The sequence below is a fragment of the Peromyscus californicus genome, unplaced genomic scaffold, assembly GCF_007827085.1.
Source record: "Peromyscus californicus insignis strain IS unplaced genomic scaffold, ASM782708v3 Scaffold_8__1_contigs__length_139910024, whole genome shotgun sequence".
Taxonomy (NCBI): Eukaryota; Metazoa; Chordata; class Mammalia; order Rodentia; family Cricetidae; genus Peromyscus; species Peromyscus californicus.
The window spans coordinates 89939376-89964903 of NW_026294606.1; the positions used below are offsets into that span (position 1 = coordinate 89939376).

Sequence of the window (25528 nt, forward strand, 5' to 3'; positions counted from 1 at the left end):
GAGATCTGTGTAAGTAACTTCATAAGAGAAGTTTAGTAATTTCATTACTGTTTACAGTTGCAGCTTTCTTAAATGATCACATTAATACCATATACAATTAAATCGATGTCCATAATTAAAGGGAACCATATAATTCTATACATTCATCGATTGCTTTATCATAACTCCTAACAATTGAGTATTAATTATTCCATTATTGTTGGTTTGGTTTCTTAAGACAGTGTTTCACTGTGTAGCCCTGGATGGTCTGGAACTCACCATCCTCCTGCCTCAGCCTCCTGAGTGCTTGGATTGCAGGACTGCACCACCACACCCCACAAACAATTACGTTACTGACATAGTTGATTGCCACACATACTTGACCATTGGCATTACAGTTCGTTGACAAGAACTATTTAATATTTATAGTGCAACTATTTAATCACGCACAGCTTAATTACAAATGAGTGATAAATGGAAATGCACCTTTTTTTTTTTTTTTTTTTTTTTTTTTTGCATTTCCTGAGTGGCAGGCCATTTGCTCCTCAGTGTGTGGTACCAAATCCCTCTTACTGATGAGGAAACCCGGAGTCAGAAGCAGGAGCAGCTGGTGAGCTTTGAGTGGGTGGCACCCTAGCCTGTCCTGTGGTCACACAGTCTCCCCTCACCCTCCACCAGCCCAACCAAGCCCTCCTGCAGCAGGTACACCCTGGCCTTGCCCCACCCTGTTCTTACCTGCTCGTCTCTAGGGTCATTGTCCTATGTGGATGGTACAAGGGAAAAGAGGGCGTTTGCTTCCCTGGTGGGTCTTGCAGGCATTGGTGAGCTAAACAGCAATGCACAGAGCCATGTCGACACATGCCAACTTCCTAAGTCGTTTTTTATCCTAAGAGTAGAGGTAGCTGGTCTTTCCCTCAGAGCCAAATACTCTCCATCCAGAGAAAGTCACTTTCCTTTGAGGACCCAAGTCTTGTCCCTGGAGGCCCCAGCCTTCAGAGACTCTAATTCCCTCCTGCGCTTCAGAGAGGCAGCATCCATTCTTGGCCCATGCGTTAACTCTGAGAGACACAAACTGGGACTGGGTTCACTTTCCACATTCAGAGAAGAGCGGCTTATAAACAAAATTCCTGCTTGGAGCACTCCGGAGCTAATGTGACTCAGTGCAGAAATGCCTGTTGTCCTTTGCTCTGGGGTCAGCTGTCCTCTGGGTCAAGGATCTTGCACAGAGGCTCTTCCCTCTAACAGTGCTCCCAGAAGGCTTCACACCAGCCACGCATGGACCTCTGCCTCTCTTTCCACACCTGTAAGCTGTGACTAACAGGCCTTGTCTCTGAGGGATCCCATGAGAGCAGAGGTAGTATGCACTGCCTCAGAGACAGGATGTGCTGGGCTGCGTCCACCCACCCGAGCTAGCAGCCCGTGCCCACCTGCAGTGGGGGCTTTGCTCCCAATTGCTAATGCAATGGTCCCTGGGCTGGATGGGGCATCAGTGAGGGACCATACTGGGCTTTGTGTCCAGTATGAGCATGTGTATGTAAGTGGAAATCATTCCTCATCACCTGACTGGTAACTAGCCCCCTGATGCTTCCAGAATGGTGCTACCAGTGCAGTCTCCTTCCTCCACGCCCTCCCACACTTCACACAGCCTGGGCTCACTGAAACCCAGACAGGCCTCTGACGGAACAGCATCCACTGCCCACCGTGCTCTCCAGTGTCTTCTGTCCACCTGATCCATTCTCCAGGCCTTTCTGCCATTGTTTTGGGGGGGGGGGGGACCAAAACAAAACAAAAACTCTAAATCCTTAAAATCTCAGCCCATTATTTCTTTAAAGTTCCTTCTTTAAGAATCCTCAAAGTCATGGTGACTCATGCCTATATTCCCATCACTCAGGAGGCTGAGGCAGGAGGATTGCAATGAGTTCAAAGCCTGGACTACAGAGTCAGATCCTGTCTCAATTTTTTTTAATCAAAATTAAAAAAAAAATCCTGGAATCTAATGAAAATTATATTTGAGAGTAGTTTTTAAAAGCAAAGAACAGATATCACTTTTATGAAAGAGTAATTTACTTTAATAAAGGATGAGATCAATACTTTTCAAGTGGATACAAAAATAAATATTTGGATTACATATTTGTGTGTTAGCACTCCCTGAGACAGGAGGTGGGTGACATGTGACACATGGCCAGCAGACAGACTGTCCTGGCTTTGACCGAGGGGGAGAAGCAAGCCCCGGGTTCTGTTTGCAGGTGTCCCATACTCTGGCGACGGTATCTGTTGAGCCGGCCCACCTTCACACAGCAGCCATGATGTTCTCCATGTTCTCTGACTTTTCTGGTTGTAAGGCGTGGCCTGTCGAGCCCCTCATTGGCTGGGACTGTCTTCCAAACCCTCATGCTTCCCCTACTTCTCAGAACAATAGTCAACAGGGTAAAGCTTCCCCTGCCCTTCTCTGTGGAACGCTGGCACATTAGGAGAGATCCAGGATGGTCACAAAGGAGAATGAATCGAGGAGGTCTCTGGAAGGGAGAGGATGCTCCCTACACCACCTCTGCTTGGCATCTGCACCTGTTACGCCCTGGTAGCCAAACTAAATCCTTGGCAGTGGCTCACTCCTACAGGAAGCGGTTCTGGAGGCGTCCCTGTGACGCCACAGCCAGGGATTTAAATTACTTACATACTAGAACTAGACCGGACAGCCAGCCTGGGGGCACAAACGGGCCTCAGTCACCGAGCCGCGCCCTAAGGTTTCCACCCTGGCTTCTGTTCAACATGTTACAGGTGGACATTCTGCTCTGTGATATGGAAGATAAGTGCCTTTCCTCCGGCACATGGGTGGGCACTTCTAAGCCTAGAGCAAAATTTGGATATTGCTTTTCACTGGGTCTTAGGATTGACTAGATGTGGAGTGGTACAATGGAAGGATGAGATGTCTATGGGTGGGTCCCCTCCACAGTTCCTGGTCCGACCACGCCCCACATAAACCACTGCCAGTTCATACAGAGTCATGTGAACCGATGAGCCACAACCAAAATTCATATGAAACTCACAAGCAATATCTACACTCATTTATATTATCTGCCCATTTTACAGGAAAGGTCCAAGGTGGTTGGCAGTAGGTCATGCAAAACAAAAATATTGTTTAAAAAATGAAAACCATTTAAAAAGGAGACAGCGGTTACCTGGACCATCTCATTATAAAAGTTTCTTTAAAAAAAATGCATCAACTTATTTTCTCAGCCTTCTGGCCAAAAACAAATAGAAAAGGGCTGAACAGTAAAAAGATGGCTTATGTAGAGGCAAGCACAGGAAGTCATAAATCTCTACCTTCGGCCAAGGAGGACAAAGGAGTCCCTATTGGCACAGACTTTTTTAAACTGTCATAGTGACTTCAACATGCAGAAAGAATAACCATTAATGGTAAAGGGGAAAATTCAGGAAACAAACGTTTTAATCACAGGTTCTGGCCACAGCCCCTGCAAGCTTCCGATGTCTGCCTGAGCAGGAGCGTGTCCATGTCTGTGCTTCTGGAGACCCCACGGAGGACACCGCCCACCCTAGTCAGAGGGGTCCACATCCTTTCAGAATCCTCTCAGTCACAGAATCGTGAAGCTTGAGCCTCAGGTGAGGTGGGATGGCCCGGGGAGAGGCTTAGACGGTGATCTGTTGGTTTTCTCTGAAAAAGGGTCTCTGGTGTGAGGCACAGATGTCTGGAAACATCCGGAAGGTCTGGTCTAGCTGGGGCTCCTCCAGGGCTGGCACCAGGGAAGCAGCACCACAGTTCTTGCCCGCATCCTCCACCAGCTGCCTGACATACAGCTGCTCCACCTGCGAAGGCCGTGTGCGAAGTCAGAAGAGAGGTGGGAGGAGAATGGGGGGGCCTTCCTCCACCACAGGTCGCCTGAGCCCCTCAGTGACAAGAAGGAGCCAGGCAGACAGCACTTCTGAACATTGCTGAGGGTGTTCTCCCAGGACTGCTCCAACCTGGCCAGACAATGCTCAGAATGCCACTGCTCGACCACCGTCAAAGGAGGACTGACAAGACTGTAATCTGTCACTTAGACCTTAGGGCCACTGGGCAGGTGGAGATTTTCTAAAGGGGAAGGAACAGGGGAAGGGAGGAAGGGAAATCAGGAGAGAGGGAGGAAGAGAAGGAGGAAAACACAGATGAAGAGACTCCCAAGGTGGGAAGACAAAACGCTGAGGTGGCAGGAGCCATGTGCGGTCTTGTTCGCCCCCTTCTGCCCTGGTCACACGGGTGGAATTCTCAGTCCTTGCTGTCTCCTCTCTGGGATAAAGTTGGCCCCCATTATAAACTATGGTGAGGATGCCTGAGCAAAAGACAGAAGCCGCCAGCTCTCACCTGCACCAGAATGAGTTTGGAGCGCAAGGGCGCTGTATCTGGAAACTCCTCCCCGAAGCACAGCACCACCCTGCTATCAGGAAGACGACTCTGGGCATTGTAGAATTGATGCAGTTCTGGAAGAACACAGAAACCAGTGAGCCTCTGAGCTGTAGTCAGAGTCCAGGGGTGGGCTGCAGAGCTTGGAAGGGAGCCACATGCAGCCCACAGGCTGAGGACTGGACACACTGAATCATGCCACCTCTCTAGGGACCCTGCCAAGGTAAAGGAGCTGAGCTTGGGCTGGCTGAGGCCTTGGACTCTGCATTTCTAAGCAGTTCCCAGGCTAGGGAACAACCACGAGCTTCATTAACTCCACAATCTGAAAGGAAAGGACCCCACTCTAATGTCCTGTCTACGCAGGGGAAACTGAGGCAAGGGCTCCCCAGGCTACTCAGGGAGAATGTGCAGGTCAAGCTTCAAAGGGTTCCCCATCTATACCATTGCCAAAGCCCTCACCCCCTGCAAGAGTAAACTGAGTCCATGATACAGGTGGCACAGGGTAGTAGGTGGGTGTGAACTCTAAGGCAGGGACAGTGAGGTGATTCAGTACTGACCTCTGAAGAACTTGTTGGTGTCAAAGACTTGCACCACCTCATCCCGCTCCAGCTTGTTGGGCCTGCCCTTGCACACCACCGCGTTGCCACTGTAGAACACGCGGCCCTGGCACAGCCGTTTCACAAACACACCCTTATGGTTGCTATGCAGGAGCACACCACGCTCCAGGTGCCCAAACAACTTCCGGGTCACCTGCCTCTGCCGCTCGCTGGGGATGGTGTCAGCTGTAGGGAAGCACACCAGCTCCAGGCCATCGGGCGCATACAATTTGGAAAGGCCCGGCTGGCTCAGGGATAGACGGCAGCCCTCGGGGCAGGTGGTGGTAGCCTGGCCCACCGGCTTGCCCCCATAGTAGAAGCTGATCAGCATCTGGGAGAAGGCTGTTGGGGGTGAGAACACAGGGCAGTCAGGGGCCTGGCAGAGGGGAAGCCCCAGGCCCTCTTTCCCAAAGGCTCAGAGTCTATTCCTCCTTCCAAGTGGTGTTTGCTTGTAATCCCAGCAAACACCCTGAGTGACAGAGAAAGGCCAGCCCTGGAGCTGACTGGCCGGCCAGTCTCACCTATTTGGTAAGATCCAAGGCAATGGGAGGTCCTGTCTCAAAAAATAAGATGGACAGTGCCCTAGAAATGATACTTAAGACTGGCCGCTGGCCTACACACATGCACACAACACACATACACACACATGAACACACACACATGCCTCTGCACACACATGAACACACACACATGCCTCTGCACACACATGAACACACACACACAAACATGCATTCATGCACACACACATATGAAGATACATTCATATACACATGCCTCTGCACACACATGAACACACACACATGCCTCTGCACACACATGAACGCACACATGTGAGCATACACACACACAATCTAGGAAGGCCTGGGAACTTCACCAAGTTCAAGCCACGCAGGTATTGCCTACATAATTTCTCATGAAGCGCCTGGGGCTCTGATTCCCTTGTCACCCTGGACTCAGTGGCCTCCCTTTGAGATGGGAAGAAACATCACCCGTGTGGACGTCATAATATCATCTTCACAACACACGATGGATGACCTGGGATTCCCTGGATTCGGATCGCAAACCTCTGTAAAATCCTGCACACAGCCTGTCCTCCAGAAAGGCCGGGGAGCGCTCTGCCGTGAGGCTGGAAATTTACCAACTCTGTACTTTGCTTTTGTGGACTTTCGTTTGCTTCAGCCTCTGGCTTCCTGTCTAACAGGTGCTGCCGGTGTCCTCTTACAGGCAAGGACGGCAGCATTCCAGATAAACTCACCCAGTGAAAAGACAGGAAAAATACGATGCAGAGGGCCCAGCAGTCCCTGACTGACAGCTAGCGTGGAGGTGGGGCTCCAATGATGGGAACTAGGGAGACCCTGAACTACTGCAGGAATGAGGAGAAGAGCCCAGAGCTATGGGACACTGGAGATGCTCCATAACTGCTATAAACAGAGTTTTCCACCAACAGCAGCCTCATGCATCCTCAACTTCTCACCGGTTCAGGCATCCCTCTGGAGCCACAGAAGCTGATAGCTCCCCAAGCCTACGGTGTCCTGGAGCTGTGCGGCCGGCCACCAACTTCGCTACTGAACGGGCCTGTGTGAGTAGCACACATTGTCGGGGCTAACACGGCTGCACATTTGGAATCCTCAGACCCTTCCATAGGGTCTATCAATCGGAGCGCCCACCACTGTCCACAGACTCTGCTGTCCCCTGCTGCAGTTACCTAGAGTTCTAGAGTCACCTGAATAAACAGTCAGCTGTTTGGGTTCTGGTCATCAAGCTCACATTACGGGAAACTGAGGCCCAGGTCAGCTTGGTCAGCAGTTACGTGGTAGTTCTAGTATACCTATTCCTCACACCCTGTACTCTCCACCAGTCATGTGAGTAAACCCTGTGTCTGTATCACCAACAAACTGACACATCCCCTCTGCACCCTGGGACAATTTAGGACTTCATTCTAAGTGAATGGAGCTCCCAGTATTGCATCTGCCTCTCACACTGTGCCCTGTGCTCACACTGTGCCCTGTGTTCACACTGTGCCCTGTGCTCACACTGTGCCCTGTGCTCACACTGTGCCCTGTGCTCACACTGTGCCCTGTGTTCACACTGTGCCCTGTGCTCACACTGTGCCCTGTGCTCACACTGTGCCCTGTGCTCACACTGTACCCTGTGCTCACACTGTGCCCTGTGCTCACACTGTACCCTGTGTTCACACTGTGCCCTGTGCTCACACTGTGCCCTGTGCTCACACTGTGCCCTGTGCTCACACTGTGCCCTGTGTTCACACTGTAACCTGTGCTCACACTGTGCCCTATGCTCACACTGTGCCCTGTGCTCACACTGTAACCTGTGCTCACACTGTGCCCTGTGCTCACACTGTACCCTGTGCTCACACTGTACCCTGTGCTCACACTGTACCCTGTGTTCACACTGTACCCTGTGATCATATTGTGCCCTGTGTTCACACTGTACCCTGTGTTCACACTGTGCCCTGTGTTCACACTGTACCCTGTGTTCACACTGTGCCCTGTGTTCACACTGTGCCCTGTGTTCACACTGTACCCTGTGTTCACACTGTACCCTGAGCACACACTGTGCCCTGTGTTCACACTGTACCCTGTGCACACACTGTGCCCTATGTCTACACTGTGCCCTGTGCTCACACTGTACCCTGTGCACACACTGTGCCCTGCACTCACTGTGCCCTGCGCTCACACTGTGCCCTGCGCTCACACTGTGCCCTGCGCTCACACTGTGCCCTGCGCTCACACTGTGCCCTGTGCTCACACTGTGCCCTGTGCTCACACTGTGCCCTGCGCTCACACTGTGCCCTGTGTCTACACTGTGTCCGGTGTTCACACTGTGCCCTGCGCTCACACTGTGCCCTATGTCTACAGTGTCCTGTGTTCACATTGTGCCCTGCGCTCACACTGTGCATTGTGTTCACACTGTGCCCTGTGTCTACACTGTGCCCTGAGCTCACACTGTGCCCTGCGCTCACACTGTGCCCTGTGTTCACACTGTGCCCTGTGCTCATGCTATGTCCACATTGTGAACTTCACCCTGTTGTCTCAGAGGAATTTTGGAACCAGAAGCCCTTAACACCCCCAGGAACAGCCCCAGGAACAGCAAAATGTCTCAGAGGTATGCAGGCAGGACTGGCTCAGTGACCCCCTGCCGTAGCACCTTGAGCTTGGAGAAGGGACAGGTGGGAGGAGCGTGGTGCCAAGCTGCCACACCTCACAAGTGACAAGTACAGACCCAGAGGAGAAGCAGGTGACCAATGCTCTCCATGCTGTGATGCGTCTTCACCTCCCCCACTGAGATTCTAAGACTCTTGATGCAGCCTGCTTTACATGCATCCACAGAAGACACCAGCAGCTCACCCCACATGGGACCCCAGGCCCCCCATTAATATCATAAAATCAGGATCAGCACCATCACCGTCAGCATCCCCTTCAGTACAGAATTCCAGCACTGCTTCCTCACAGCTGTGTGACCTAAAGCAAGTGGCTTCACCCCTCTGTGCCTGCTGTTCATCAACAAGCTAGAGATGGCAACAGCACCAGCTTGGGGGGTGGGGCTTTGGGACCACATGAGCCAGGGAAACAGGGCAAAATTGGGTCCACAAATAAGTCCCCTGAGACTGTGCACCACAAACCCTGGTCCGCAGGGGTTGTGATAGGTGCTGAGCCAGGTGCTTTGGACCCATCCACACATCAGACCCCTGCCGTGTGTTACTGGTCACGGCAGTCCTTTTGCAGATGAGGAAGTGAGGCGGAAGGGATGAAGGTGTGCCAGGCCAGCTGTTCTGTGGGGGAGCCTGGCCTTGCTCCCCACAGCAGGCTGGCTCTGGCTCACTCTGAAATGCTGAGACATGCCGAAAAGGCTCACTGTTTGATCCATCTATGGAATACACACAGGCTGGGAACACACCGGCAGCCTCGGGGAGGGTTGACAGCAGGGTGGCACTGAGAGACTTGGGGGTGGACGGCAAATAAAGAGTGGCGACTCACGCCCTAGCACTCCAGAGCCTGAGGCAAGAGGGTCGTGAGTTCATAACCATCCCGGGCTGCACATTAAGACTGTCTCAAAAAAAAAAAATTTAAAAGCCAGACCTCTGGATTTTTCTGACATATAGGAAGTCCATCCTAGCCTGATCTAAAGACCCAGAACACTGGTTACCACAGGGAGGCAGCTACCATGGGGCAGACCTGAAGGCCAAGGTTCTCCACGGTGCCACAGTCTCCCCTGCTCCCTACCGCTCCTCCCCATCCATCTCACTCTCTGCCATCTCTGTAGTCAGGAAGTCAGGAGCCCTGGCCTCGGCTTATCGACAGAGACAGGGTGTGTGACCTGGGTTCTGGAAAAGGAGCTTGGGGCATCTGCTCCCAGCGGCGACTGGGAACTCCTTGCTTTCCTCATAAATGCTGAGACAGCTCTGCAGGGCTCAAGGACACTTCCTCCTCACAGCCTAACTTTACCTCTCACTCAGATGGCCACAGGTCTGGGCCCGGCCAACATGGCACCCAGAATGCATTGGTCAGCAGACTCTCAGGGCCACAGCCCAGGACTAACAAGGCTAAAGGCCCATGACCCCAGGCTTCCTGTGAGTGGGTTAACGAGGCTTGAGAACAGGCTGGGAGGCAAACGCCCTCAGAAACTTGAACAAACTATGGTCTCTATGTACAGACAGCTCTAGAAGGACCCCAACATACAGTCTGGCACTACACAGAGCATCATTTCCTTTGTATTTTTCTTACTTAGTGAGCATCTGCCTCTGCCCCCATGATGGTCCCCAGGGCACGCTTCTCCCTGAGCTCCACTGGGTCTGCCATGAAACCAGAGAACATGGCGGCTCCTGAGAATGTACAGAGATGCCACCAGTCCCACAGCAAGCAGCAGTGAGCATGGGGCAGCCTCACCACCCAGGGCCTGTGAAATGGGGACCAACCTACCTCCATAACCTAGAGGAGGTTGGAAGCGAGGGAGGAAAAAGAGCCCACAAGAATGTCAGCCTTAACCCTGGCACCCAAAATTGCACCGTGAACACCAGTCACCATCATCATCACCATCACTATTATCACCGCTACTATCAAAACTACTAGCACCAGCACCAGCACCATCACCGCCATCAACATCATCATCATCATCACCACCACCATTACCATCAGCACCGTAACCAACAGCATCACCAGCGCCAGTACGATCAGTCTCAGCAGCAGCATGGGCATCACCACCATCTTACCATCAGAAACATCGACTGTGGGGTTAGCTTTTTTCTGGAAACACCTCTTGCCTTCAGAAACTGAACCTGTGCAGTTAACCTGGCCCCGCAAACCGGCTAATAATTTGCCTTGAGACCATTTGAAGCTATGTCCTCCATCTGTCTCCCTGCTGCGTTCTCTGCCTGTTTAACCTGCTTTTAAGAAAACAATGTAACTGACCTTACTATGCCTTGGATTTCCCATGCAATAAGTTTGTACAACCCAAGCTAAACAATAGCTTTAATCTTAAGTTACGTACTCTTCCATTCCTATGCCCCAGAATAGTGTGTGTGTGTGTGTGTGTGTGTGTGTGTGTGTGTGTGTGTGTGTGTACATGTGTGCTTGTGTGCATGCTGTGGTAATCATTTGCTGAAAGTGGCCAATAGATTAAAAGCAATCTTAAATAAAACAAATATCCCATAAGTGTTAGAAGCAACATGAGGATAAAAATAAATAACATATCTGAAGCTCTAAGTGCTATTCTGGGTCAGCTGGGGTCAGCAAAGTCACTTCTTCCTTGTAAAACTCTGTTCAAGATCTCTGTTTAAAAAAAAAAAAAAAGAATTCCTCGGTCCTTTCACATACTGTGTTTTCTGTGCCCTTAAAGAATCACAGAGCAAAGCACTTTGTCAGGGACAGAGAGACATCAGACCCACAGAACAGAGAGACAAAATAACACAGACCACAGACAACAAGACAGTCAGACGGCACAGGGAGAGAAGTGGAGAATTCAGAGATAGAACATCACCATCAGCATCCGCACCAGCACCATCAGTATCACCTGCATCATCACCATCAGCATCCACACCAGCACCATCAGTATCACCTGCATCATCACCATCAGCATCACCCATACAATGAGCACCATCAGTATCATCACCATGGCCATCAGCATTGGTACCAACCATCACTGTAACTGTCACTATGGGACTGGAGGTGAGAGGAGGTGAAGGACCCTGTACGAGTGACACTGGCCAGCTGTATCCCTACTAGACAGTGTTAGTGACAGTGCAGCACACGGGATCCTCACAGCACTTCACGTATGAGAAACTTGATGCTCCAAGAGGCCAGATCCCTCCATCGAGGCCAAGGCAGCAGGGCAGCCTTGACTCTCTTCTGCATTGCTGCCTCTGAAGACCCTCTGGACTGACTACGGCCACCTCAGGGAGATCAGCAAACCTGGGCCACTTGCCTGCTCCTACACTACACAGAATGAAGAGGGGGAGGCAGCCCTCAAAGCCTACCCCCAAGCCACACTTGTCCATAGGACCTCAAGACCCCACCCAGGTCACGAGACTGTTTTCCAAAAGAGCCTGTGCCATGCCCACCCACCCAGAAGAGCCTGGTACCTGAGTGATGTGCGTCATAGGTGGCATACCCGGTCACCAGGGGTAGGCCTGTAGGCGGAGAAAAAAAAAAGTATATTCTCATCTGGGCTGGTGCTATGAGCAGGGAGTGACCCAAGTGTCCCTGGGGTATGGATGGGACGCTAATGATGCTGGTGTTGATGCTGATGGGCAGATCTCACTCCGTGTGAGCTCTCAGTCTCACAAACACAGGAACTCATCAGGGTAAAGGGTTTCCTCAGTGCTCTGGGATCCTGCGCTTGTGCCAGCAATCCACAGGACCATGCTTCCTTCCTACTGCCAGAATCTGGCCCAGATGTCACTAGACTATACACAAAACCAAGGCTTGTCTCACCTGGGAGCCTGGGATCCCAGGCAGGTTTCCCAAAGGCATCTTTTAACACAGGGCCCCTTGCAAGACATTAACACCCACAGTCTGGAAATATCACAGGCCTGCAGGGCTAGCTAAGACCTCCTGGCAGCTCCCGTCTTAGCAGAAAAGAGGCAAAGGAGGAAACCAAGGTATCCATGAGCCATAACATTTGCTCACATGCTGTAGCAGGGGCCCAGGTGAATGACCCTCTTAAGCATCCATGGCCTGGGTGCACCCGCCAGATGCTAACAGAGGTGTGGATCCCTTATTTAACTTTCTAATTCCACTGGGCAGGTACTGGTGTCCCCAATTTATAGATGAGTAAACGGAAGCACCACCAAGACATGCAACTGCCCAGTGTGGTTCCAAGCTATTGCCCTGACTGAGCTCCCTTCTCTCCAGAAGCCCTGGGTCTCTCTGGGTCTGGGAGTGTCCTGAATGTCTGAAGAGAACACCAAACCTTATGGTGAGCCAGGAAGGAGAAGGCAGGGTGGCTGAGAGCTGTGGCCTCCCTTGAGTCTTGAGTATGTCGGCAGACTCCTCCTCTCAATTTCCTGGGCATATGGGAGGAGAGTGGCCATGCCTAACTACCTATTGTGGACCAAGACACTTGTGCCTGCCTTCCTGGGAGGCTACAACTTGGCTAACTCAGTTCATGGCTGTGGTTTTTCACCTATCTGGACTCAGTAACCTTCCACAGGACACAGAGCCTAACAGTGGCGTGTACCCCCAACCATAACACAAAGCGCCTAATGGCCGGCAGTGCTGGCCATCCACACTCACCTGCATTGGGCTGCTGGACCCACCAGTCAGGGAGGACCTGGCTCCTGCCAGCCTCTGGTGGGGATGGGCTCCTTTTAGTCAGACCCATGTATTCATCTACAGAAGGCTACAGGACCAGGTGACAGAAAATAACAGGTTAAGTGACAGGTCTCCAGCACAGTCCTCCCCCAAGCCCATGTTGGTAAAGCCCAATATCAGATACACAACTAAAGCTACCTTTATCTCATGAGACAGAGCCTGGGCTTCGCTTCGCATTCGTAAGACCCACCGAGCCGGTAGTCTAACCAGGCTTGCCAAGGCAATGAAAAAGCTCACTGGTCTTTTGAGGCGGGGAGACATGACCCAGCTCTGGGGCAACCTGTGGGGTGACACTGAACCAATCCTACACTGTTTTTGAGAACCTCACTCAGAGAGCCATGGGGATCTTGGGAACTCAGTGGTGGACACATCCAACTACCAGAGGTCCTGAAACCTCCTTTGCTTGTGACCCTGGTGCGGCATCATAGCCATCTACTTGCTCAAGTGAGTTGACAAAAAAAAAAAATGTACACTGAAAACAGGACAAGGTGAAAGGATGCAGAACCAAGACCTCCCTGAACATCACAACTTCCCACAGGAGGAGACAGGCCATGCAGGAAGACTGGCCTGGGGAGGTGGCCTGGGAGCCCCTCACTCTGCCTCTTCAGCCAGGACTGTCACTTCCCTAGAGAGCCTGAGACTCTCCATGCCTGTGAGGGGTAAAATCGGTGTCTGTCCCTCCCTGGCAGGCATCTGGGAGGCGTCTACTCACCTCCTTGATCAGCTCCTCTATCTCAGAGCGCCCACACTCCATCTCCGTGACATCGCTCATACAGCCGGCCGGCGCCACGCCCAGCTTGCCTATGGGAAAGGGGATGGACACCATGACCCAGGGCAGCCAAGCATTGCAACCTTTCTTAAAATGCTGAATTAAGGAAACAGAGGTGGTCAGCGTCCTCACTGGTTTTGACCAGCAGCTGCTAGAAGGTTTGGGAAAGACTCAGCTGTGCCTTCTCATGGCCTGGTCATCTGATCAGCTAAGTCAAAAGAGAGAAGTGGGTGGTGGGGGTTGTAAACACAAGGCTTTTAAAGGACAGGGACCAGACTTTGGTTGGCTTCTTCCTTCTATCTGAGCCCCGCCTGGTACATTCTATACCAGACGTTTACTGTCTACATATTGAAGATAAGTTTGCTAGTCTGGGTTATTTGAAAACACCCAGAGATTTACTGGAAAATACCCTGGCAGATGGGGAGACAGGTAGCAGGAATCTTTTTGTCCTCTCCAAATATACATGTGTGTGTCTGCGCACCTCTGCCACATGGTAAAGTCACACACGTGCCCTTTTTCACAGCCTCCCCCTGCCTCCCAGGGGGGCCAAAGCTTTCATCGGCTAGCATCTGGGTCCAGATGGCTTCTGGCCCACTTTGCACCTCTTCCCTGATCAGAAGTTTGCCTTGGAAGGTTAGCCCCCATGAGAAACAGCATGACCACTAACCCCCCGCCAGGCCCCCCACTCCCAGGGGCCCTGTGCAATTTCCCTCTTGCTCCATCCAGATGCAGGGCTTCACTTAGAAGCCATTGCTGGAGCAAGCAGAGGGCAAGAAGCCCCCCACCCCATCCCACCTACCCGCCCCACCCCACCCCCAGGCCAGCAAATCACTCAAGTTCACAGTACAGTGTACCAGGGCAAATACTATGCAAATGCTGTGTTCCTCTGCTCAAGAGCCTGCTGCTCCTTCACCCCCAACGCTGCAGGTGATGGGGCTCCACCCACGCTATAAACAAGCCAGGGTCGTCCTACCAAGTCAAGCCTGGCTGATCCTGGGGGAGCGGGCCACTGAGATCAACTTCCCTGTTGCCTCAAATCGCTGTGAAGACCAACAGTCTAGAGCAGGGAGTAACTTCGGCTACTTGACCTTCTTCTGGAGGCAGCACAGAGTGGGCCAGGCCCTGGGAGCCGCGAGGCTTTTCTAAGGAAGGTCACTGTGTAAGTCTTATCACGGTCACCTACTGGGGTTCTGAGTCAGTGAAACCAGGTAGCCACCTGCAGGTGCCTAAGCTACAAAGGACGGATGAGGCATCACCGCCGACCACAGTGGTACCACCTGCACCAGCCAGGCCTCAGTTGGCTCAGCTTCCTCTCTGGGGGATTTTGTTTTGTTTTTGAGACAGGGTCTGACTCTGCAGGCCAGGCTGGCTTTAAGGATACAATCCTCCTTCCTGCCTTGGCCTCCTGAGTCCTGGGATCACACACACACACACACACACACACACACACACACACACACACACACACACACACACACACACCAACGTACTTCCTACCCCTAACAGACTAGCTGTATCAGCATACCATATTCTCTGACAGGCTTCGTCACCAGGTCAGTCCCCTGGTGTGTGACAGACACTCTGGCACTGGCTCACTATGTAGATGCTTGAGTCATGACTTGTACTTTTTAAAAAACTGCATGTCTGCTGTTCAGTACCCCCACCAAAGGATGAGGACAAACCCGGAATCTGTGTTCAGCCCTAAGAACTGTGGCAAGGTTTCAGCTCTTACCAGCCTGCCAGTAAGTTTCCAAAGAAAAAGTCACAACTCCACAAAATTCTTGGGTCTGTGTGGAGTGGCTGTGAAAACCAAAGCTTTCAAAAACCCTCACAAACTCATGATGGAGATTAAACAGCTCTGATTCTGCACAGGACAGGAGTATAAAAGGATTCTGAGGTTAGCACTGAGCTCAGTACATTCTGATTGATTAGTAATGTCTGGCCAGAGCACAGACAGGCACACTCAGTGGGTATGGCAGGTTTGGGCTGTCTCTGCTTTCATGCCTTTACAGATGCTTTTAGGATTTTACTGCTGGAAGAGACCTCAGGAATGATGTTATCCCTGGCAGTAGTCACACGCCATGGCCATCAGTGAGGTCACTGCTGCTGTCTTGTCTAACTGGAGAACTTTTCACTCAACCTTGTGACCCATGCCTTCCTTGCCCGCTCGATCTTCTCCAGCCTCCCCTGTAGAAAATTCTAGAAAACAAGAAGGAATTCTGCATTGCATGTATGCTGCGGCAAAGTCTCACACCTATTCAAGGGAGCTTACACTGAGCTCCAGGGGTTCTGCCAGGCTCCCGCTCTGAGCCATGACCCAGGCTAGCCTTCCCTGCCTCTGTGTGGCCACTCCCTCTGCAGGAAGCTACCACTTGACAGCACATGGCCTGTGAGGTCAGCAGACCAGCTCTCTGGTCTGCTTACACAAGAGAGAACAACTTTGTTTAGCTAAAGCAGGCACCCGATCCCTGTGGGTGGCATGCCTGCTTTGTGGAGACCGAAGGCTAAATGGAGCAGAAGGGGGAAGGTGAGGAAGGGTCCTGGGAGGCTTCCTGGCCCCAACAGATAGTTACATTTTTGCTCTTCCTCGGGGACAATTCGGTAAACTTTATATGGCTCGGAAATGTCCAGCTGGGATCGATCAGTCACTTCCTCAAAATCTGGGCTCTTGTTCAAAGCACAGCGTAACCTCGTCTTCCACGTGGCTGGCTCAGCTTTGTCCCCCTCTTTAAACTTCCCTTTAAAAACTGCCCAGGCCTGAAGAAAGAAAGAGAAACACAGTCAACGCGGAGGGACACAGACCACAGAGTTCACCTCGAAGACAGGACCGCACGGCCCTCTCCCCGCCCCACCCCCCAGACTTTCCTGGCCATCAACTCTTGTTCAAGGTCAGCACTCAATGGGACTTCAGGAAGACCACTTTGTCTACTGTATCTGAACAGACCAGAGCAACACTCGGCAAAGCCAGAATTTGAACCCAGGCCCCAGGCTCCCCACACCCTAGGATGCATCTTTGGCAAAGTCCTTCTCTTGCTTGAAGGGCCTGCGGGCCTGAGGTCGTGAAGCTTAAAGAGGAAGGTGTGCATGGCTTCACTAGAATGGTCAAAACAAAGACTTTCTGCTTTTTCAAACAAAGCCCTGAGCATAAAAAGGGAACATGTGAAAAAGTCTGAATGTGATCACCACTTTTTTTCCTTTCAATAGAAATTTTGTTTTCATTTTTTTTGCATGATTCTAGCCATTTAAAATGTAATGAATTGTTCTCCTTGTTAAGTGTCTTTGTTTTTTATACATACATAGTTTTTTAATAGTTAATTTTTCTGACCTGTCCAAAGCTTATGATCTAAGCAAAGACCAAAATTCAAAGCAGGGTCTCAGTCAATACAGTGCTTGCCATCAAACATGTTCAAATCCCCAGCACCCACAGAAAAAGCTGGGTATGTGTGCCTGTGATCCCAACACTAGGGACACGATGACCGAAGGATCCTTAGGGTTCACTGGCAGCCAATGTAGCCTAGTCCATGAGCTCCAGGTTCAGTGAGAGACTGGGTCCAAAGAACTGAGGTGGAAGATGACAGACGGAGACACCCAACATGGCCCTCTGGCTTCCAAAGGCACATGCACAGCTCCAGGGAACACTTAACATTCGAGGCCAGTGCTCTCTGAACTGTTGGCGCCGGATTCTGCGTTTCTGCTCGGCAAGAAGCTGGAAGAACATTCCTACCACTGAGCCTGAGTGACCACTTCCTCTCTGACATAGTTGCAAGCCCACTTTTAGAAATATTTTTTAAGTAGATGGTTTCCAACTCTGGCTTTTATTATAAACTGCATTGCTGGCCACATACTGACTTGTGGACTGTTGGGAATTCAAAAGCAGAGAAGAACAACCAACCAGACTAAGTGTGATTTCAGGGTTATGATTACTGGAAGGTTCTCTCTTTGCCACTGATACTCAGCGTGGTCCCCACGGTAAGGACCATCTTACATACTGTCTAGAGCATTCTCCAACGGTACCTCCCCCTGGATATACAATCCAGAACTTCTGCCCTGGGAGTAAAGACCCCCTCTCTAAATCACTGAGTGAGCCCACACTCCAATGACACCTGAGGAGGCACAGATGCCGCAGCAGCGTGCCAGTCAGGGGCACACGATGGAACTGTGGTGCCTCAGCAGCACTGCCCCGTTCATTCCCTCATTCTGGGCTCACGCTTCCTCTGTGATGAAGGCCTGGAGGCCCCTACCATCAAATCAGACTTCATGGTCAGGAAGCATTCTGAGACACCACTGAGTGCCAGCAGGGGCCTACCCTGAGCCACGTCACATCTGGCCAGAGACCAGCTCTAAAGGACTGTCTTAGCGGCATGGTCTCTTGGGGTCACCCAGAGCTGAAGCTCCAGAGTGGGTCGTCCCGGGACCCACGGCTTAAAGTTTTCCTCTGCTGACATTGTGTCCTATTGCACTTTAAAAATCAACATCACGAACGTACCTCACTCAGCTGATTAAGAGTGCTTGTCTGGCACGCATGAAGCCTTGGCTTCAATCCTCAACACCACCACATAAACCAAGTATGGTGACCCACACCAATAATCTGAACATTCGGGAGGCAGAGAGAGGCAGGAGGATCGGGAGTTCAAGGTCATCCTCAGCTATATAGCAAGTTTGAGATCAGCCTGAACTATGGAAGTCCCAGACTCAAAATAAAATACAATAAAAATTAACTCCTATTTCTTCCTTCAAGGCCCTCTGTGCATTAGGTAAGTGCTAAGCAGTTGGTCCCATCACCACTAGGGCCCAGGGAATCTCAGCCCTTGCCTGATTGATGTAAGTTCAGTGTCTTTTTCATTCTCCATCTGTGGTCTACACAGGAAGCAGGCCCCCAGATGCTGGAGCTACAGACCGCACCGGGCTCTCTGGTATAACCCCTCTCCCCAGTAGAAAAGCAAGCAAATACCTTTTCCTTAATACCTACATTTTTTTTCAAAGTTTTTAATAGTCTGAGAATAGCAGGTTTCCTACTTAACCAAAAAGTCCCTAATATGGCTCTCTCTGTCCAAGGCCTCAACACAGGGGAGGTCCCTTCAACAGCCAAGATGCATTTGGCTGATGATGCAGAGATACCCCGCCCCATACAGAACAGCTCAGAAAAGCCCCTCTCTGCTCCATGTCTCCCAGGCTGTCCGCCCCTCCCCACCCCATCCCTCGCCTCCCTATTTGGTGGGTACCCGTTTCTCTCCCGCCATTCCTGCCGAGATTGTCTCATTTCAGATTGCCACACAGAGCGACTGCGTAACCAACGGAAACATATCGGGAATCTTGCGCATTCTTCTCAATGCTGTTGAAACGGCTTGTTGGTAGTGAAGCACGTTGCATAAGATGCATAAATCTGGGGCTTTATTTCAGGACTCCTGGTTCACTGAAGTAGGGAACTGGCTAAAGAGAGACCTGCTATCTCCTGCAACAAGTGAGACCCCCGGGCCAGCGCTCTGCCCTTTCTCTGGAAGAATCGTGATGGTCTCTCTGCCAGTACCCTGTGCCTCAAATTCAGTGTCAGTGAGAGTCATCACCAGCTCAGTTCAGGGTCCTCATTGGAAAGGGAAGACTGTGCCCCAAAGCACAGCATCCAAGACAGTTTTGGCTGTCACAGTGCTCTGCAGGCCATGCTCCCCCACTGGACCACAGTCTTGAGTCAGTTGCTAGTCCTCAGCAGTTCAATCTGCCTTGTGACCCTCATGACCTTCCTCCCCAGCCCCAGCTCCCCAGAACACACAGAACTAAAGGCAGTGGTTTACAACCTGGGCTCTGGGTCAGACCACCAAGGCTGTAGCTGCTGACAAAGTAGAAGTTTGGGCTGACCATGACCTAGGACTCTGAAACTCCCAGAGTGAAATGTAGATGCCTAGGGCCTTAGAAACACCCATAGGTGACTATGACAACCCACAGGGGACTCCTGACCCAGCCTGCCTGCAGAGCTGGGCTGGCCTGGTCCTTAGGGAGAAATTGCCCTACTTCTCAGTCCAATAAAGGGTTAAGACCTTGAGCCCCCTGATCCCAAATGCTGGCTATATCACAGAGGGGTTATGAGACCCTGGAGAAGCCTCGGCTGCTCTCAGTGCCCTGCAGAATGCAACAGGAGTATCACCTGCCACACAGGATGAGACGAGGGAAAAAAAAAAAAGAACAGTTCAAGCCGACTCTTACCCCAGCTGTCTGGCCTGCCCTCAGTGTCCTCAGAAGGGGGACTATCAAGTGCAGGCTCGGAATGTCCCTCGAACCCTGACCCAGAAGCAAGGATGGAAACCTGTCACCCTTTCAGCTAGCCCTGTCATGCCAAGGAGGAGTCGCACTTTGAAAGAGAAAAGACTGAAGCCTTCCATAGTACTGTGCAGAGCCTGGCAGTACCTCAAGGCAAAGGGGTGCAGAGCAGGTGGAAAGCACACTTGACTTCATGGGGGAACATGCCAGATCCAAGCACTCCTCAGCCAGTGTTTCTCTTAAAATACTGGGTTAATTGTTCAGTCATCAGGACACTCCTAAGTACCTCTAGAGCCAGAGAGAAATCAGAAACCACCGCGTGGGGACGCGGGAGCCTTTACCTTGAAGATAGAAGCATCCACTTCCTGATTGTAATCCTGCTTGCCGGCATGCTTCCAAGGGATACGGAACATAGTCTTCTCGTCGTTTTCCCATATCAGCCCCGGGTACATACTGCTGTCAATCTGCTCGATCAGCCACTGCCGGAGCCGACGCCCGCCATTCCGGTCACACATCCTTGGAAAAAAAAACAAATCTTTTAGTATAACAAATGTGGCTTCGTGAGTCACAGTGACCCCAGAACTGACAGGAAGATCAGAGGTCCACACAAAGGTGCTGGCTTGGGAGAAGTCTGGGCCAGTGCCAAGAGAAAACAGTAGTGCCCCATGACTCTAAACCCAAATGAAAACTGAAAGCCTGAGGGACTCAGAACTGCCTGTCCAAAGATGTGCCCCACCCACCACCGCTCTGGCTATGAGTTCCAGCTCTCCCCTAATATCCCATTCCAGACACTGAGGGCACCTGCTGGGAAGAAGTCGCTCTTAGATGATGCTGTACTTTGCTATGAGCTGCCCACCACTCTGAAAACAAGCTGAACTACTGATGCCCAGGGGACTGCTGTCCCTGGCAGACTTGGACCGCAGCACCTCCTGAGAAAGAAAAGGCTACCTCTTACAGGTTGTCCTTTCCTAGCTGGAGTGGTAACAGGAATACAAAACAGGATAGGGTCTTATTCCCCCTGGGAATGAGTCAGAGCTGAAGTCATGTTCCAGCTGGGTGACCTTAAAGCCATTTAAACTTGGAGTGTTAGGGATTCGGTCTAGGTGATGTGTGTAAAGTACCTGTGTCAGAGTCTGTGCCCTAGAGGACTCCTCCAGTAACACAGATCCTCAGGGACTCTTATGACCAGCCCTAGACAAGAGCAAAGCCCACCCGGGGGCTCTGTCTCCAGGCCCCACCACCCCTGACACCTAACGACACCCTCACCAGCTGGGCATTCTCACCAGTACTGTCAGGTAGCTTTGCCTGCCGCCGCCGGGGGAAAGAGAACGTTTGTGCCCAGAGACTTGCAGCCAGCATTTACAAGAACAGCCTGGAAATCCCCGAGGCAGTTGGACAGACGCCCACCCCCAAAAACTAGAACACAGCATTTCTAGTCTTCCAATTAAAATGTGACCTCTTGGGGCAGGAAAGAAAGAAGTAATCAGCAGTGAAGAAACATGATGTCCCCAAGAACATGGTTACATCTAGAGCCAGCGTGTCCCACAAAGCAAAACGGTAGTCAGGATTGCTGGGAAGAGGCATGCAGGTCAGAAACTGCAGGCCGCTGCAAGCAGCAGAGGGTGCAGGAAAGCAGGCAGGGTCCTGAAAGAGGGAGGCGAGATCTCTCCAGAGCTGGTTTCAGCTTTGCCACCCAACAGTCCCAGCTGCCACCTGCGGGCTTGGAAGCAGGTGAGGGCCGAAGCGGAGTCGGACTCAGGTTCCGTTCTTGTTTTATTTTTGGAATTTTCATACCCCAAGCCAATCTCCAACTCCCTGGGTAGCCGAAGATGTCCTTGACCTCCTGATCCTCCTGCCTCCACTCCCTCCTTCACAGGGCCGAAACCCAGAGCTTGTGCATGCCAGGCAAGTGCTCTTGCCACCTGGGCCACATCTCAAGCAAAACAGCACTTCGGCTGGGAAACCCTGACCTCAGCAAGGGCTCTCTTCACCTTGGGAAGCCATTTGGTCCTCAGTCTGAGGACCCTCACCAGAAAAGCAGGGGAAGAGAGGATATCTCAAGAACCCCAGAATTCTAAGTGTTTATAAATGATGGGACAGAAAAGAATACCCAAGAACAGAAATAAAATGCCACCAAGTATCTTCCAAAGCAAGGAGGGTGCTGGCTCCCACCACTTGTTCTAGGGAGGAGAGAGGAGCGTCTTCCTAACTTGACAGTATCTTATGTGGGCTGCAAGGATGAATATGGGCGGGGGGCGCGACTCAGGATACAACAGAGGGACTGGTGTCTGAGGATATGTCAAAGAAAAACCCTCCCAACTTCTCCCTTGGAGATGGATTTGTAAACCACAGCTCCTGGCACCTGAGCCTCCTGAAATCTAAAGAGAATTCGCTAGCATGGCTACAGCTCTTCCCAGAAAAAGAACAGCACTTTCTCATCGGGGCTCCTCGGAGGACCAACACCCCCAAACTGTAAAGACACCTGTCTTAGAGGGTGACAGAGAAAAGAAGTCACCGGAAGGAAAGGTGAACTACAGACCGTGAAAGCTGGGAGGCTAAAATCCTCTAACCCAGCCTCCTCTTCACTCAGAGGAGAAGCTTGGAGGGACAGCCATCCCCTGGGCACAGCACAAACTGTCAGCACTGTCCCCAGCTCCCAGAAGTGATTGTATTCATTCTACAGACAAGCCTCAGCTGGGTTCTGGCTCTCAGCACATGGACAATCCCTTCTAATCCCTTTGCAATCACCTCTGAGGTCCCAGCAGGCAGAGCCTGACCCTCTTCTAACTATGGACAACAATAATTTATAAACATGCTCACATGATGATAGCTTCCTCTTCTTGATTTTTGAGGCAGCAGTCCCTCTCTGGGCCCAGTCCTGTCTACAGTTAACCCACAGCCAGAGCAACGTGTCCTGGGCCAGGCTCCTCACAAGGCAGGTGATACCAGGCGGCAGGGGCTCATCCAACCCAGATGTCAGCATCTGCACCAGCCATGTGTAGCAGGGCTCACCCCACACCATCTCCTTCATTCCGCCCTGGTCACCACTCTGGCTACCACTAAGCGGAAACCCATCATAGCCATTTCTCTCTGTGGCCCCAAGCTTCCTCAAGTCACTGAATCACTCCCAGATCTTCATGAAGGAGCCCTGCCATAACTTAAAAAGAACAAACCCAGAATTGTGGTGTAACTGCTCTTATCTTTGGCCTTAAAAGAAAAAAGTGGGGGCTCGGCCTGAAATTCTAACACTCAGGGAGATAAGGCAAGAGAACCACCAGGTTTTCCAGACAAGCCTGGGCTACAGAGTGAAACCCTATCTCAAAACAAAAATAAAAAAATTAAAAAGTGAGCTACGGGAGACAATTTTAAAATTCTAGAACATTTATGGCTAGTTTCTATTAGTTTCTACCCTCGAACCCCTTTCCCCGCTGTGGCTAAGTAACCCTTCTCACCAGGAAATGTCTGCCCTACAGCCTGGGGCCAAGCTCACAGCAAACCAGTCCTGGGAGCTTGTAACCCACACGGAACATAACTTTCCTGCCAGGGCCAGCTGGGCTATGGCGCAGTCAGAGAAGTCCTGCACCACTGGGCAATCAGACGTCAGAATCAAAGCCTGTAGGTCCCTGGGCGAGCCCACCTGCTTGCTTTGGATAGTTCATTCTTGGTAACCTGACTGCCGCGCGGAGATTGGCAGGTTTTACAATACAGGGGTCACTATCTCTCTTCATCATGAAGTTGCCCATCAGGCAAATTTCAAGGGGAAAGGGGGTTTGTTGTGGTGGTGGTGGTGGTGGTGGTGGTTGCAGCTTTAAGAAGCAGCCAGTCTTCGGGAGCAGGCACCTGCTAACGTGCTGTTACACTCGGTCTGGGAGCAAGTGGGAGAGACACAGCCCCGGCCCGCGCGCCCTCCCCGGCCGCGTCCTACCTGCCGCCGGTTCCCACGCTGCCCGCGCCTCGGCAACCAGCCGCGGGCTACTGGGTCGACGCTCTCGCCCCTTTAAGGACGGGGCGGGGGCGGGGGCGAGGGCGGGTCCACCACGTGAGAGCGACGGTCGAGCGAGCCAATGGCGCGCGGGAGGGGCGCGGGCGCCGCCCATCCAGAGCGGCCCGCTGGGTCCGCCTTCTCTGAAGCGCTCGCCTTTCCGAGAAATCACTTCTGCACGAACCCGCGCCCCATTGAGTCCTTTTTCACTCTTTATCCCCGGGGGCGGCGCGGGAGGGGGCTGCCCCAAGGATGGCTTGGGGGGCTGGGGCGTTCGCCCAAGGTCTAGGCGGCTGGTGGTGCGCAGGTCACCCTTGGGGTGTGGCTCAGGTTCCAGGGCGCCCCTGTCTCGAGCACGTGTCGGGGGCGCCCTGGGTGTCACCTGCCCGGGTTGGGGTTGCAGAGCAAAGGCCGGTCCCAGAGCTGCGTGTTGGACGACAGCTACCTTCCACCGGCCCTAGTGAAAGGAGGATGACCACCCGAAACTGCCCTGGGGACCCGAGAAACCAGGGACGTCGCACGCATTGGAACCGGAATGCCCCCCCAGGAAGGCTCCGCAACATCTTTTCCCTTGTGCTCCAATGGTGTCCGGAACCGAGCTGGAGCCTGTTCCCAGCCTGAATAGGAGGTGAGGACGTGGAGCCTTAAGTGAGGTAACCGACTTTTATTGCCTGCTGTCAACCACACACCTGTGGCCACGTTTACCGGACTCATTCACCTGACTTTTCAAAGACAGGAAAACGTGGGAACCAGGACAAGAACTTTCAATTGGCCCCCAAATACAAGAAGTGCACGGCTAAGTTTCAAATAAATACGAATTCAAATAAGGACTTTTCCAAACAGAGCCTCCTAACTCTAATTTATCCTGATGAGCATTTTGATATACCCGAAGGGCATTTGTGAGATATAGGTTGCCACTTGTTAATTACCTGATAAATATTGTCCAAAAGTCAAGAGCCAAGTGGAGTTCCCTGGGGCCAAAGAATTTCCAATGAAAACTGCTTTTCAAAGCTCAAATTCTTGAAGAGTCGTGTGGGAGTTATTTTAATGTGTTTTCTGTGGTGAAGGGCAGGTCCAGGAATCAGAGGCCTGCGGAAGATTTCTACAACAGACGCCCATGTGCATTTATACTCCCTTCTTTTCCCAAATATGCCGCTTGTGAGCTTATGCAGATTTTCCTACCTACGAACGTGGTCAGAGACACAAAGCTCAAATGTCCACCCAGCACGCCTGCCTCTTAGCTGCAGGTAGAGAGAGCTAAGGGACGCCAGCCCCAGCGTGTGGTCCCAGGAGCAGGTGTCACTGTGTACAGTGCAGGACACCAGTCTAGCCTGCCTGACAAACTGTCTGGAAGCCATATGTGTTCAGCGGGTAGCTGCTGCATAGTCTATTCTTGCTAAATGTTTTCAGAGTCTGAAATATATTCCCTGACAGCCCAGGTTTCTGCTCAGACCTACGAGAACCCAAGCCTGCAATGGGCACTAACTCATGCCTGAACATGGACAGGGGCTTTGCAGGTGGAGCCATGAAGGTGGTGTCTCAAGTGAGCCACGTGTAAATTTCCTACATGCCAGAGATTGCCACTCAGGAGAGATTCTGTGTACGATCCCGCCTGTCAGAGCCTCCAGGGCGACCGAGGGACCTTGGGAGAGGAGGCATAGGCATATCTCTAGGGGTGGGGCTAGGTGACACCACCACATAGGAGAAAGGCATCTGCTGGGC

At 51.8% G+C, this 25528-nt stretch overlaps 1 protein-coding gene across 2 annotated transcripts; it reads right to left on the reverse strand.

Annotated features, from left to right (window-relative positions):
- Positions 1-2025: 2025 nt before the first annotated feature.
- Irf8 (interferon regulatory factor 8) lies at positions 2026-23824 on the reverse strand. 2 transcript variants are annotated; one of them, XM_052728861.1, is made up of 9 exons: positions 23750-23824; positions 20166-20340; positions 16146-16329; positions 13516-13604; positions 12726-12831; positions 11573-11620; positions 4936-5316; positions 4340-4455; positions 2026-3804 (listed from the first exon to the last, which is right to left on the reverse strand). In XM_052728861.1, the coding sequence occupies exons 2-9, from the start codon at positions 20337-20339 to the stop codon at positions 3628-3630; spliced, it is 1275 nt and encodes a 424-aa protein (XP_052584821.1). In that variant the 5' UTR covers position 20340; positions 23750-23824; the 3' UTR covers positions 2026-3627. The 2 variants fall into 2 exon arrangements, with proteins under 2 accessions (XP_052584821.1, XP_052584822.1); XM_052728862.1 differs by lacking the exon at positions 23750-23824 and adding an exon at positions 21108-21146.
- Positions 23825-25528: the final 1704 nt, after the last annotated feature.